The following is a 15693-nucleotide window of genomic DNA, read 5'->3' as shown; positions in this document are numbered from 1 at the left end:
CGTATCTATCTATCTCTTCTTTTTATAAAACCAATTAGCAATCACCCACACCTAGGTACCCCCCCCCCCACGGCACCTTCATTTGATTCAACTATCCTTTCCAGCTGCCATCTTAGTTTTTTGTGCTGTTTTATATTATGTTTTTCAAATAATGGTCTTCAGCAATTGGCTTCATTTTCTTACTAAGCATTAGTATTCCTTACAGCTTTTTCTTCCATAATTTAGCTAAAATATTGCTCTCTCAATTATCACAGGTTTTTCTTTTGCCATATTCAAAGGTCTGTTCTTAGTTTTCTGTTTCTTGCAACTTCTTTCAGGAGGTAATGTATGCAATCCTAACTTGCCTCTTTTCTAACTATTTCTTCTTTGTTTTCCTTGATCAAAAAAAGAAAAGAGAAGGTATATTAGGAGGAAATACTTGATCGTATAGTATATGGAAATTGAATAGAGAATTAAAGGAAAAGCAAGTGAAAGCAAGAAAGACAATGAAGAAAGAAGAGCCTAAAAACACAGAGAAAAGTGAAAGTGGAGAAAGAGGAAAGCAGTTAAATAGCAGTAAGGGATAGCAAAGCCCTAGAAATAGCAGTGATGATTTAACATTTGGCTGTATTGAAAAGCAGAGTAGAATAGTGGTTAGTATAGATCTCTCTTTGTCTTGACTTTGTCACTTACTGTGACCTTGAGCAAACTTTTTAACATTTTGTGCCTTTATTTATTCATCTACAAAATGAGTTTCATTATAACATCCATCCCATACTGTTTTTGTGATAATGTATGAAGCACAAGCTGGGTACATAACATATGATGTGTGGGCCACTATGATTATCATTAGCTCCCTATCATTCCTAAAGTAGCTATTCATTCTCCACAATTACTTTAGGAGAAGCTATTCTTTTTCATGTATTTATATATCACTTTCATAACTTATTTGTTGAATAAGCAGATAATTATTGGCATACCTACTATGTGCCAGGTACTACATTTAGTACTGAGGATTGAAAAATAAAGTGAAAAGATATTTTCTGTCTTTAAGAAGATAAACACTGAGGAGAGAGAGATGAGAGCAAACTGCTGCACTAAAATGCAGCAAGTTTATTGGTAGAAAATGTACAAAGTATGTAGAGGAATGAGGGACTGCTTTGTAGAATGGGATTATATAAAGAAGATTGCAGTTGAGAGGTTAAGCATGAATAGGCATTTGCTTTCCTTACATGAATCAGGCAGAGGAAATGGCCATTTTACATATACAAAAGTATGAGAGAGCCAGTAGTGTTCAAGAAATTATAAGCAGCTTTCTATCATTTGGTATATAAAATGTTATCAGATACTGGTGGTCAGTGGGGTTGGACAGTGATAGACAGTGGGCCAGGTCACAGCAGGCTTTCTGTGCTATACCATGGAGATTAGATTTTATCCTCTTTGCAAATAGGAGCCATTGAAAACTTTAGCTCAGAAGAATGATGTAAGATTTGCTTATCAGAATGAGTATTGTGGGAACTGTCTAAATGGCAGGGTAGCCATATGAGGATGGTGAAACTTTAAGAACAGAGACCAGTGAGGAGGCGATTGCAGTAATCCAGGTAAAAGATGAAGAAGGAAAGAGTCTGGTAGTGGCAGTGAAGACAGATGGGGAAGGATGTTGTTGGATATTAAGAATTAGAATTAACAGGAGTTATTGATTAAATGTAGGGGGTAAGGGAGGGGGAAGAATCTAGAATGATTTCCTAATTTTGGTCTTGAGTAGCCTAGTAAATACTATTTTAAATATAAATGGACAGGAAGTAAAGCAGATTTGGGTATGACAATAATATTACAAGGTGAAGGGGTCAAGGAGGTAGATAAGCTGGTGCAACTTTATTTTGTATTAACATGAAGCATTAACAGTATTAATATGAAGTAGGTTGTGGTAAGTATGCACGTTGTACTCCCTAGAGCAAGTAAAACCTACTCATACAAATAAATATAGCTTAAAACTATAAATAGAGGAATAAAAATGATATGCTAAAATTTTTTTATTTAATAAGCCTGTAAAGGAGGAACAGAAGAACAAATAAGATGAAACAAATAGAAAACACATATCAAAATAAAGACCTACATTCAGCCATATAAATAGTTATGATAATTGGAAATGGACTACACACTCCAAGAAGCAGAGATTATAAGACTAAAAATAAAACCCCAACTATATGCTGTCTACAAGAGACACATATTATATTCAAACACAAATAGGCTGAAAGTAAAATGCTGGATAAAGAGATACCATAAAAACTGTAAGCATTAGAGAGTTGGATTCTATATTAATATCAGACAAAATAGACTTTTAAGACAATGATTATTATTAGAGAAAAAGATGGATATTCTATAATAATAATAAGACTCATCTTAAAGCTTCAAAATACTTGAAGCAAAACCTGACAGAATTGAAAGGAGAAATAGACTAATCATCAAGTACAGTTGGAGATTTTGATATTCTTCTCAGTAACTGACAGAACATATAGACAGAAAATTAGTAAGGATATAAAATATTTGAACAACACTCTTAGTCATCTTGGCCTAGCTGATGTCTATAAAACACCCAACAACAGCAAATGTTGTTTGGTATTGAACATTCACTATGGTAGACCATTTGCTGAGTTATAAGGCAGGTCTGAATATATTAAGTCTTAAATTTATGAATGTAAAAGAATTGAAGTCACACACATATGTGTTCTGATTTGTAACTGAGTTAAATTAGAAATCAGTAAACATGAAAAATCTCCAAATACATTAAAATGAAAAAGCCCGCTACTAAGTAACTCATTGATCAAAGAAGAAATGAAAGACTGTCTTAAACTGAATGATACTGAAAACTCAATATGTCAGAACTTGTGGGATGCAGCTGAAGCAGTACTTAGAAGGAAATTTATAGTTTTAAAGGCTAAATTAGCTGGGCACAGTGGCATATGCCTGTCATTCCAGCCACTTGGGAGACTGAGATGGGAGGATCCCTTGTGTCTAGGAGTTTAGGGTGGCAGTGCACTATGATTGTGCCTGTGCGTAGCCACTGTACTCTAGCCAGGGCAACATAGTGAGACCTGCTTTTTAAAAAAAAAAAAAAAAACTGAGTTAGAAAAGAATGGGTTAAAATCATTGTTCTAAGATTTTTATCTTGTAAACCTAGAAAAAAAGAATCAAATTAAACCCAAATTAAGTACAAGGAAGAAAATAATGAAGAACATAGTGGAAGTCACTGAAATAGAAAAAGAACAAACAATAGCAATGAAAGCAAAACTGATTCTTTAAAAAGATCAATAAAGCTGATAAAACTTTAGCTGGACTGATTTTTTTTTTAAAAATGGAAGACACAGATTATTAATATCAGGAATGAAAGCAGTGACATGAATACATATCCTATAAACATTAAATGATAATAAAGCAATATTATGAATAAATTTATGCAAATAAATGTGACAATTTATATAAAATGACACATCCCTTGAAAGACATAAATTATCAAAAGTTTCTGGAAGAAATGGAAAACCTGAATAGATCTGTATAAAGGAAAGAAATTGAATTAGTCATGTATAAGTTCTCCCATGAAAAGTCCAGGCCCACCTGTTTCCCGCTGGTGAATTCTATCCAAAATTTTAAGGAAGAAATAATACCAATTCTTCACAACCTCTTTTAGAAAATAGTGAGTAAAGAACATTTACCAACTTGTTTTATGAGCTCTGCATTACCCTGATAACAAAGGTAGACAAGGACACTACGAGAAAACTACAGGATTATTCGTCCATGAGCATACATGCAAAAAATACTGTTAACAAAATATTAACAAGTTGAATCCAGCAAAATATATGTACATAAAAATAAAGGTTAATACACCTTAACCAGTGACGTTTATTCCAGTTATTCAAAATTGGCTTAATATCTGAACATCAATATAATACACCATGCTAATAGAATAAAAGATGAAAACCTTAATATCTCAGTAGATGCAGAGAAAGCATTTTGGCAATAATAACTCTCAGAATACTGGAAATGTAAGTGAAATTCCTCAACTTGACACAGCACATCTATGAAAAAGCAACATTCTTAATGGTGAGATCATTGAGAAGGAATGCTTTCTACCTAAGATCAGGAACAAGGCAAAGATCTCTGCTGTCAGTGCTTATGTTCAACATTGTACTGCAGGTCAGTGAAATAAAGGGCATACATAAAGGAAAGGAAGAAAGAAGTCTTTTTTTATTCCCAGATGATACTAAGCTATTTTAGTAAGAGAGTTCTAATTAGTGAATTTAATGAGGTTATAGGATACAAGGTCCATGCATGAAAATCAATGGTATTTCTATATGTAACCAACCTATAATCAAACTGAAATTTCTAAAACGGTTCCGTTTATGTGAACATAAAGAAATGCAAATATTTAAGAGGAAATTTAACAGAAGCTGTGCAAGTCCTTTTCATAGAAAACTGGTAAATGTTGCTGAAAGTTAATAGAGGGATATACCATAGTGGTGGATTTGAAAGCATATTATTAAGATAAACTTATTTTTCTCTATAGATTGAATGTAATCCCAACCAAACTCCCAGAAAGCTTTAAAAAAAAAAAAAGTTGGCAAGCATGAGAACCTAGAATGGAAAAAAGGATTTTAGGCTGGGCACAGTGGCACACTCAACCTGTAATCCCAGTACTTTGGGAGGCCGAGGCAGGAGGATTTCGTGAGTTCAGGAATTCAAGACCAGTCTGGGCAAAATAGCAAGACCAAATCTCTACTTTAAAAAAAAAAAAAAAAAAAAAATCTACTGATTGTGGTGGCGTGTGTCTGGAGTCCCAGCTACTTGGGAGGCCAAGGTGGGAGGAATGCTCAAGCCCAGGAGATTAAGGCTGCAGTGAGCTGAGATGGTGCCACTGCAGTCCAACCTGTGACAAAGCAAGACTGTGTCTTAAAAAAAAAAAAAAAGAAAAAGAAAAAGTTTGTCTGAGCGTGCTGGTTCATACCTGTAATCCCAGCACTATGGGAGGCTGAGGCAGGTGAATCACTTGAGGTTGGGAGTTTGAGGCCAGCATGACCAACATGGTGAAACCCCATCTCTACTAAAAATACAAAAATTAGCTGAATGTGGTGATGCATGCTTGTAATCCCAGCTACTTGGGAGGCTGAGGCAGGAGAATCACTTGAACCTGGAAGGTGGCAGTTACAGTGAGCCAGGATCGCACCACTGCACTCTAGCCTGGGTGATGGAGTAAGACTCTGTCTCAAAAAAAAGAAAAAAAAAGTTAATGATTTTTAAAAGGAAGAACACAGTTTGAGATGTGAGATTTTATCAAAGAGCTATAGTAATCAAGACAGTGTGGTATGGTATAAAGGATAAATAAATATAGATCAGACATTGAGGTTCAGAAATGAACCTAAACTTATATGGTCAACTGATTTTCAGCAAAGGTGTCAAGGTTATGTGGAAAAAGAATAATTTTTTCAATGAATTGTGCTGAAATAACTGGATAATTATTTCCTCACATCAGACACAGAAATTAATCCAAAATGGATCATAGACCTAAATGTAAAAGATAAAGTCATGAAATTCTAGAAGAAAATTTTCTAGGAGAAAATCTTCATGGCCTTGAATTAAGTAAATATTTCTTAGGACACAAAAAGCATGAGCTATAGAAGAAAAAAATGCTAATTTGGACTTAATCAAAATTAAAAATTTTTGCTCATGGGTGAATACCCCTAAGAAAATGAAAAGGCAAAGTCATAGATTAGGGGAAAATATTTGCCACACATAGCTCTGACCAAGAACATGTATCCATAATATATAAAGAACTCATAACTCAGTAAGACTGTCAACCTAATTTTTTAAAAAAGGGGCAAAAGAGTTGAGTAGGTATTGTACAAAAGAATATACGTGGCTGGGCGCAGTGGCTCATGCCTGTAATCTCAACACTTTGGGAGGCCGAGGCAGGCGGATCACCTGAGGTCAGGAGTTTGAGACCAGCCTGGCCAACCTGGTGAAACCTGTTTCTACTAAAAATACAGAAATTAGCTGGATATGGTGGCGCACACCTGTAATCCCAGCTACTTGGGAGGCTGAGGCAGGAGAATTGCCTGAACCTGGGAGGCAGAGGTTGCAGTGAGCCGAGATCGCACCACTGTACTCCAGCCTGGGTGACAGAGCGAGACTCCGTCTCCAAAAAAAAAAAAAAGAATATATGTAATTGGTCATTAAACAGATGAAATAATACTCAACATCTTGATTACTGGGGAAATGCAAATTAAAGAAGAAGGAATATACAAGGTCAAAGGAAGGAAGTTTTATTTGTGTTTTAGGGTAGAACTACCTTAAAAACTAAAATCTACATCATCTTCAATCTGTCGCCTTTTTTCTAGTTCCTTTTTTCTAACTATACAAATATATACATTTTTTGATACTCCATCAGACCTTCACTTCAGTATGTTTTAATGCAGAACGATTTCTCTTTTCTTCTTGAGTCCTGTTCTTTCTGTCTTCATTACCATTACATCATCAGTATGGTATCAGACTCAAAATTATGAAGTCCTTTATTTGTTTATTCTTCCAGGAGACATTTGTCATATTTACTCCTTACTAGTAACTTGCCTGCATCTAGGTAGAGATATCAAGTTGGTGGTGGAAATCATGAGAGGGATTGGGGCTGGAGATAACAATTTAGAAATTATCAGTGGATAGATGGTATTTAAAGCCATGTGTCTGCATAAGATCAGTTAGGGAGGTGTGCATGGGTAGGATAAGAGAAGTAACATGACGATCCCTGAGGTAGTTCAACCTTTGGAAGGCAGCTAAGTGAAGGTGGGTGGCTCAGCCCTTGAAATGAAATGAAATAGCCAGTGAGAATCGTGTTTCAGAGGACAAGTCAAGGTACCGTAGGAAGAGGACAGATTACACTGAACTGCTGCTGATAGGTCAAGTCAGAGGAACACTGAGAAGTGACTACTGGATTTGCCAATGAGAAGATTACTGAAGTAGGTATAAGAGAAAATAGAAGGAGAGGAAATAGAGATGGCTTTGTTTTTGAGAACTTACATTAAGAGGAATGTTGGGTGGTAACTGGAAGGCAACATAGGAGACCTGTTTATTTTATTTTGAAAAGGAAGATTTTATAGCAAGTTTGTAAGCTAATGAAGATTGTCGAAGGAAGCAGGGAAAATCGACAATGTAGAAGAAAGAAGGGAAGAGCAGTGTTCTTTTATGGGTGAGTAGAAGTGGGGGTGAGCACAGAAATGAAGAGGAATGGCCTTTGTTAGGGGCATAGATAGTTCACCCATAGTGACAGGAAGGCAGGCAGTGTTGTGGGCTTAGATTTAGGTCAGTCACTAAATAATTCTTGAGCTTTTAGTATGTACAAGGCACTGTTCTTATGAAAACAAACTTTAAAAAATATATTTAAGTAGAGAAATTTAAATAGAGATATAGATGGTTTAACCAGGTATCTGTTTTTTGTATACCACTATTAGCATCTTAACTGTTTACTAGTATACAATTTTATCATATTGTTTAGTATTCAGTTGCAGCAGACTGTGATACTGAAAAAACTTTGTATTCATTTGTGTATCCATTATCTCCCAAGTAGATTGTAAACTGCCCATGGGTAGTTGCTTTCACTTATAACTGAACAACTGCTGAGATAATCCTAGGAATAATGTATGCTGAGGGTATGCCGTGCTCTCTATGTAATGAGTTCCTCACATTGACTCATCTGTGGAAGACTTGCTTGAGCACGGTGGGAGTGATGTCTCTTCAGTGGCACAGTCTTCATTCTATTTCTTACCCTTTAAATAATTCACATTTTTCTGTGCATGGAATTAAATTTTCAAGTTAAGTTATGGTATAGTGGAATATACCATATTTTTGTTTATTAAATTTGTGTTAAAATGATAACGACTAAATCTTAGGAGAGTAATAGTTTATTTTGTAGTCTCCTGTATGATCCTTTGAAGATTCTTAATTTTTATCCTGATTCCATTTTTCTCCTTACTATATTTAGTTCCATCCCTTTCTCTACCTAATGGAGGACAAAGTGACATTAGAATCCAATAAATTGTTTCAGTTTTTAATGATTTTCTCATGCCTCTTTCTCTCTCTCTCCCTCCCTCCCTCTCTCTCTCTCTCTCCCCCTTCCTCCCTCCCTCTCTCGTTCTCTCTCCCTCCCTCCCTCCCTTTCTCCCCTCCCCTCCCCTCCCTTTCTTGACGGAGTCTTCCTTTGTTGCCCAGGCTGCAGTGCAGTGGCACGATCTCAGCTCACTGCAACCTCTGCCTCCTGGGTTCAAGTGATCCTCCTGCCTCAACCTCCCAAGTAGCTGGGTTTACAGGCATGCACCGCCACCCCAGCTGATTTTTGTATTTTTAGTAGAGACGGGATTTTGCTGTGTTGGCCAGGCTGGTCTCGAACTCCCAACCTCAAGTAATCTGCCCGCCTCGGCCTCCCAATGTGCTGGGATTACAGGCATGAGCCACCATGCCCGGCCTCTCATGCCAGTTTCTTTCTTTTCTTTTCTTTCTTTCTTTTTTTTTTTTTTTTGAGACAATGTCTCACTCTGTTGCCCAGGCTGCCAGGCTGGAGTGCATTGGCTCAGTTTCGGCTCACTACAACCTCTGCCTCCCAGGTTCAAGTGATTCTCCTGTCTCAGCCTCCTGAGTAGCTGGGATTACAGGTGCCTGCCACCATGCCCGACTATAGAAACTCATGCCAGTTTCTATAACCATTTGTGTAATAATGAGCTACCTCTACACTGTATCATTCACTGTGATATTGTTTCCACTGCTAAATATTTCTGCTTTTTAGTGTTTTTTTTTTTCACTTCTTTATGGTAGGTAAAAGATTCTTAAAAGATTTCAAGACCATACTGTTATTTTATTTATTTATTTATTTTTTGACAGAGTCTCACTCTGCCACCCAGGCTGGAGTGCAGTGGCAAGATCTCAGCTCACTACAACCTCTGCCTCCCGAGTTCAAGCAATTCTCCTGCCTCAGCCTCCCAAGTAGCTGGGATTACAGGTGTGCACCACCACACCCAGCTAATTTTTGTATTTTTAGTAGAAACAGGGTTTCACCATGTTGGCCAGGCTGTTCTTGAACTCCTGACCTCAGGTGATCTGCCTGCCTCGGCCTTCCAAAGTGCTGGGATTACAGGCATGAGCCACCATGCCTGGCCACTGTTATCTTTTGCCATAGATTATTTTATAGATTTTATTTTAATATGTCATCTGTGTTTTTAATGTATGCTATATATTATTATTGCATATACTTATGTATTAATTATCCATAATGGTACAACAATATTACCACAAACAGTTGCTTGAAACAATACACATTTATTATCTCACCATTTCTGTGTGTCAGGAATGTATGTGTAACAGAGTTGGGTTCTCTGCTTAAGGGTCACAAAGCTCCACTCAAGGTGTTGGCCAGAGAGGTGGTTTCATCTTAGACTCAGTGGGTGATGGATTTGCCTCCAGACTTACACAGTTGGCAGAATTCTGTTCCTGTAGGCTGCTGGACACAGGACTTCAGTTTCTTGCTGGCTGTTAGCTTGAGACTGCTCTCAGCTTATTGCCCTGTGGCCCCCTCCATATGGCAGCTCACAGCATTGCAGCTTGTTTCTTCAAAGCCAGTAAGGAAGATAGTCTTCTCCAAGACAGGCATTATAGCTTTATGTAATGTAATTATGTACACATGATTATTCTGTCTCTTGGTTTGAAGCAAGTTGCAAGTTTCATTCACAATGAATGTGAACACCAGGAAACAGAGCTCTTTGGAACTAAAGTTTATCTGCCACAATTTATTTGCTGTATCTTTACATGAGATACGTGTTTCTTTTATTCAGTAATTTTTACTACTTATTTGGAGTGATAATTGTGGATTTTACTTTTTCTAACTAGAGTCCATTGGCCGTGACATCCCCAAAATGCTTGAATTATTTAAAAATGGACATGAAATTAAGGTAGATGAAGAAAGGGAGAACTTTCTCCAGACCAAAATAGCAACAGTAAGTTACAATGAAAATTATCAAATAATCTTCTTTTTTTTGTTGTTCAAGTAATTCTTTAATAATTTATAATATTATAAAATACCAGTCATTTGAACTTGTTCTGGGCACTAGCATTAAGAATGGCATTAAACATACACATAGATACTTTTTTTATTCTATAAATTAAACTTGTAAATTTTAATGGTACTTGAGAATTTCTTCCAGTTATGTGGTACTCTCACATTTACTTGTACTTTGCCTTTATGTATACACTTTTGTATTTATGTATTATATTTTAAGCTTATTGAGAATAGGGTTTAGATTTTGTATGTCCTCCTAATCAAGATTGCATAATGCTGAGCACATAGTAGGTGTTCAATACTACTTTAGTGGAATTGAGTAATTTGCTTTATTTTAATGAATTATGTCCAATTTTCTTTGCTAATGTTTTTAAAATTGTTTGCCTGCTTTTAGAAGATGCTGGAAATCAGTTTCCAAAGCCATTTTTAGGACACTAATATAGATATGCCACATTTCTAGGACTGTGTTTTAAAATATATTGTCATTACAAACATTAAAGTTATTTATACTAAAGAATCTCTAAAGTGCCTATCCAACATATGTAATTTTTTTCTTGTTCATTTACTATAGGAATAACAGTAACTGATAAATTGATAGCAAAATTTAAACAGGACCTACCAAGTGTCAGGTGCTATTCTAAACAATTTTTGTATATTCTGTCTTTTAATTGTTAGCCATATGAGAGGTAAAATGATCACTCCTGTCTTATAGATGAAGGCATGCAAGCCCAGAAAAGTTAAATAACTTTTCCAAGGTCTCACAGCTACTGTGAGGCAGAATAAGCATTTGAACTTTGGCAATTTCCTCTAGTCCAGGCTCTTTATCCCTATACCATCTTGCCTCATGACTGGAATTATTTGAATAGCTATTGTTCTTTCTCTTTGCCTTCCCATCTTACTCTTAAGGGGAATTCTGCATTATAGCTAGTAGTCCAAGTTCATGGAGCTGTGCCCACTGCAGGTCATCAGAAATATAGAAAAAGCTGAGTGACACAGCCTAGGCAATGTGGTGAAACCCCATCTCTATAAAAAATACAAAAAAATTAGTTGAGTGTGGTGGCATGCACCTGTAGTCCAGCTACTTGGGAGGCTGAGGCGATCCCTGGGATCACCAAGGTTGCAGAGTGAGACCCTGTCTCAAACAAAACAAACCAAACCAGACAGTAAAGAAAAAGCTGGGTGCTGTGTTGCCCAGGCTGGCCTCAAACTTCTATGCTCAAATAATCCGCCCTTAGCCTTCTGGGTAGATGGGACTACAGATGTATGCCACCATGCTAGGCTTCTCAGCTAGTTTTATGGTCAAAAAACAAAAAAATTTGCTTTAGAAATGGAGCAAAGCAGGTTTAATCTAGTTGGGGAAACCCCAGCTTGCCATCATTATCGTCAAAGCTCAGCTCCAATTTATTTGACACTGAGCTCTGCTCCAGTCTAATGTTGGAATTTCCTTGTTCCCCAAAAGGCCTTTGGCAGCACTTCTTGTTTCTTAGGGTTGACAACATTGTAATTGAAAAACCAAACAAATGAAACGTAAAATACAAATTTTAAGAATCTATTCTGAAGTTGTAGAGACTTGACTTTGAATACCTTTTCAGCTATTTCAGAGATGGCAGACTTTAAGCAAGTTTCTTAATGTTGTTGTGTCTCAAATTTCCTCATCTATAAAATATATATAATAGTACTTATTTCACTATGTGGTTTTGAAGATTACATAAAATTTTAAAATGGTAACACCTATTGTTATTGTTTTGGTTGGCCTTTTGGGACTGTGGAGTATCCTTATAAGGCTCTTTTTAGCTGGATTAAATCTGTCTTAAGTAATGTTTTCAGTTATTCAGTAGTTAATAGTTTACGTAGAACCCGACTCAGAATATTAGAAACCATGACATCGCATTCATTTTTTTCAACAAATACCATAGTGATTAAGACATAGGTCTTTTGGTGTTTTAGACATGAAGTCCTTGCCTGTGCCTATGTCCTGAATGGTAATGCCTAAGTTTTCTTCTAGGGTTTTTATGGTTTTAGGTCTAATATATAAGTCTTTAATCCATCTTGAATTAATTTTTGTATAAGGTGTAAATAAGGAAGTGATCCAGTTTCAGCTTTCTACATACGACTAGCCAGTTTTCCCAGCACCATTTATTAAATAGGGAATCCTTTCCCCATTGCTTGTTTTTGTCAGGTTTGTCAAAGATCAGATAGTTGTAGATAGGCGGCATTATTTCTGAGGGCTCCATTCTGTTCCATTGATCTATATCTCTGTTTTGGTACCAGTACCATGCTGCTTTGGTTACTGTAGCCTTGTAGTATAGTTTGAAGTCAGGTAGCGTGGTGCCTCCAGCTTTGTTCTTTTGGGTTAGCAATGACTTGGCGATGTGGGCTCTTTTTTGGTTCCATATGAACTTTAAAGTAGTTTTTTCCAATTCTGTGAAGAAAGTCATTGGTAGCTTGATGGGGATGGCATTGAATCTATAAATTACCTTGGGCAGTATGGCCATTTTCACAATATTGATTCTTCCAACCCATGAGCATGGAATGTTCCTCCATTTTTTTGTATCCTCTTTTATTTCATTGAGCAGTGGTTTGTAGTTCTCCTTGAAGAGGTCCTTCACGTCCCTTGTAAGTTGGATTCCTAGGTATTTTATTCTCTTTGAAGCAATTGTGAATGATAGTTCACTCATGATTTGGCTGTTTGTCTGTTATTGGTGTATAAGAATGCTTGTGATTTTTGTGCATTGATTTTGTATCCTGAGACTTTGCTGAAGTTGCTTATCAGCTTAAGGAGATTTTGGGCTGAGACAATGGGGTTTTCTAGATATACAATCATGTCATCTGCAAGCAGGGACAATTTGACTTCCTCTTTTCCTAATTGAATACTCTTTATTTCCTTCTCCTGCCTGATTGCCCTGGCCAGAACTTCCAACACTATGTTGAATAGGAGTGGTGAGAGAGGGCATCCCTGTCTTGTGCCAGTTTTCAAAGGGAATGCTTCCAATTTTTGCCCATTCAGTGTGATATTGGCTGTGGGTTTGTCATAGATAGCTCTTATTATTTTGAGATACGTCCCATCAATACCTAATTTATTGAGAGTTTTTAGCATGAAGTGTTGTTGAATTTTGTCAAAGGCCTTTTCTGCATCTATTGAGATAATCATGTGGTTTTTGTCTTTGGTTCTGTTTATACGCTGGATTACATTTATTGATTTGCGTATGTTGAACCAGCCTTGCATCCCAGGGATGAAGCCCATAGGCATGGGCAAGGACTTCATGTCTAAAACACCAAAAACAATGGCAACAAAAGCCAAAATTGACGAATGGGATCTAATTAAAGAGCTTCTGCACAGCAAAAGAAACTACCATCAGAGTGAACAGGCAGCCTACCAAATGGGAGAAAATTTTCGCAACCTACTCATCTGACAAAGGGCTAATATCCAGAATCTACAATGAACTCAAACAAATTTACAAGAAAAAAACAAACAACCCCATCAAAAATTGGGTGAAGGACATGAACAGACACTTCTCAAAAGAAGACATTTATGCAGCCAAAAAACACATGCAAAAATGCTCATCATCACTGGCCGTCAGAGAAATGCAAATCAAAACCACAATGAGATACCATCTCACACCAGTTAGAATGGCGATCATTAAAAAGTCAGGAAACAACAGGTGCTGGAGAGGATGTGGAGAAATAGGAACACTTTTACACTGTTGGTGGGACTGTAAACTAGTTCAACCATTGTGGAAGTCAGTGTGGCGATTCCTCAGGGATCTAGAACTAGAAATACCATTTGACCCAGCCATCCCATTACTGGGTATATACCCAAAGGACTATAAATCATGCTGCTATAAAGACACATGCACATGTATGTTTATAGCGGCACTAATCACAATATCAAAGACTTGGAACCAACCCAAATGTCCAACAACGATAGACTGGATTAAGAAAATGTGGCACATATACACCATGGAATACTATGCAGCCATAAAAAATGATGAGTTCATGTCCTTTGTAGGGACATGGATGAAACTGGAAAACATCATTCTCAGTAAGCTATCGCAAGGACAAAAAACCAAACACTGCATGTTCTCACTCATAGGTGGGAATTGAACAATGAGAACTCATGGACACAGAAAGGGGAACATCACACTCCGGGGACTGTTGTGGGGTGGGGGGAGGGGGGAGGGACAGCATTAGGAGATATACCTAATGCTAAATGACGAGTTAATGGGTGCAGCAAAACAACATGGCACATGGGTACATATGTAACAAACCTGCCATGTAACCTAAAACCTAAAGAATGTGGAGGATATCCAGTGGAATACTATGCAGCAATAAAAAAGAATAAACTAAGGATACATATTACAACATGGATAAACCTCAAGAATATTATGCTCAGGGAAAGAAGCCGGACACAGAAACTACTTGCTGTATGATACCATTTATATGAAATATTCAGAAAAAGGAAAAGTATAAAGACAAAAAGTAGATTAGTAGTTGCATAGGAGGGGTGGGAGGAAACAAGTATTAATGCTAAGTGTGCGTGGTTGTATTGGGGTGATAATGTTTTCAAACTGATTTTTGGTGATGGTCGCACAACTTGATCAACTTACTAAGAAACATTGAATTTTACATCAGAAAATGGTAAATAATATATGCAAAGTATGCCTTGATAACATTAATTAAAAATGTGCAGTATGTCAAGTTTTACAAAAGTAAAACAAGGTTTTACTTTTACAAAATAGGAAAAAACTGTACCATTGTATTATGCAAAATAATTGTTCCATAAATTTTATTATTGGAATTATAGTTAAAAATTTAGAAATGATTTTACAGCAATTTAATGAGGTTTCCTTGAGTGAAATTATTCTAATTATGCAGTTGAAAATATTGAAGATGTGGTATTTGTGTGTGTATGTGTGTTTGTTTGTAGCCAATATGTTATGACAAATTGATATAGAATGAGTGCAGCAGGTAAAAGGGCACTGATGGTATCACATGCCTATTAAGCGTCCTTATTTTGGATAAAAAGAAGATATCTAGAACAGGGGTCAATAAATGACAACCAGGGGCCAAATCTGGTTGTGGCTGTGGCCTGTTTTTATATAGCCTGTGAGCTAACAATGGCCTTTACAGTTTTAAAGGTTGTAAAAAATAAAGGATAGCTACAGAGACTGGATATGGCCCGCAAAGCCTAAATCATTCACTATCTGGCTCTTGATTTGCTGACTTCTGATCTAGAAAGATGTTTTTTGGGAGAGTGAAATGGATTAGTTTTGTGTGTCTATTTACCTGTACAGGAGAGACTCTCACTGTAGTTAAATCATCTTGATGTCTGTTACGATTCTGCACTTCAAGATCCATTTCTAGTATTGATGTAATACGGAATTGATCTTGAGTAGTTTATAGTTTTCTTTCTGTATCACTGTACTAAATATAATCCGTTGAATGATCTTTCTTAATTATTTAACTTGAGGATTAGTATCTTGGATATTAGAACTCAGCCACTAATGCCTTTGTATATCCAAACTGTGTATACTAATGCGTTATAGTCAGCCAGTATCTAACATTTGTCAGCAGTACTTGCAGGTAAATTAGTTTTTTTCGCTTCTCTTTGCTTGTTTTTTAGA

General features: G+C 36.6%; 1 protein-coding gene across 1 annotated transcript in view; it reads left to right on the top strand.

Moving 5' to 3' along the window:
* The window catches only part of MRPL1 (mitochondrial ribosomal protein L1), a 92190-nt gene that overhangs the window by 39106 nt on the left and 37391 nt on the right, over nt 1–15693 (top strand). Inside the window, exon 7 of the mRNA XM_032149333.2 lies at nt 9901–10007. Coding sequence (XP_032005224.1) covers nt 9901–10007 — 107 coding nt within the window. The remainder of the gene's footprint in view (nt 1–9900; nt 10008–15693) is intronic.

This window comes from Hylobates moloch, unplaced genomic scaffold (assembly GCF_009828535.3).
Source record: "Hylobates moloch isolate HMO894 unplaced genomic scaffold, HMol_V3 SCAFFOLD_2, whole genome shotgun sequence".
NCBI classification, from domain to species: Eukaryota; Metazoa; Chordata; class Mammalia; order Primates; family Hylobatidae; genus Hylobates; species Hylobates moloch.
The sequence above is the reverse complement of the archived record's forward strand: the minus strand, read 5'-3'. Positions and strand labels throughout refer to the sequence as shown.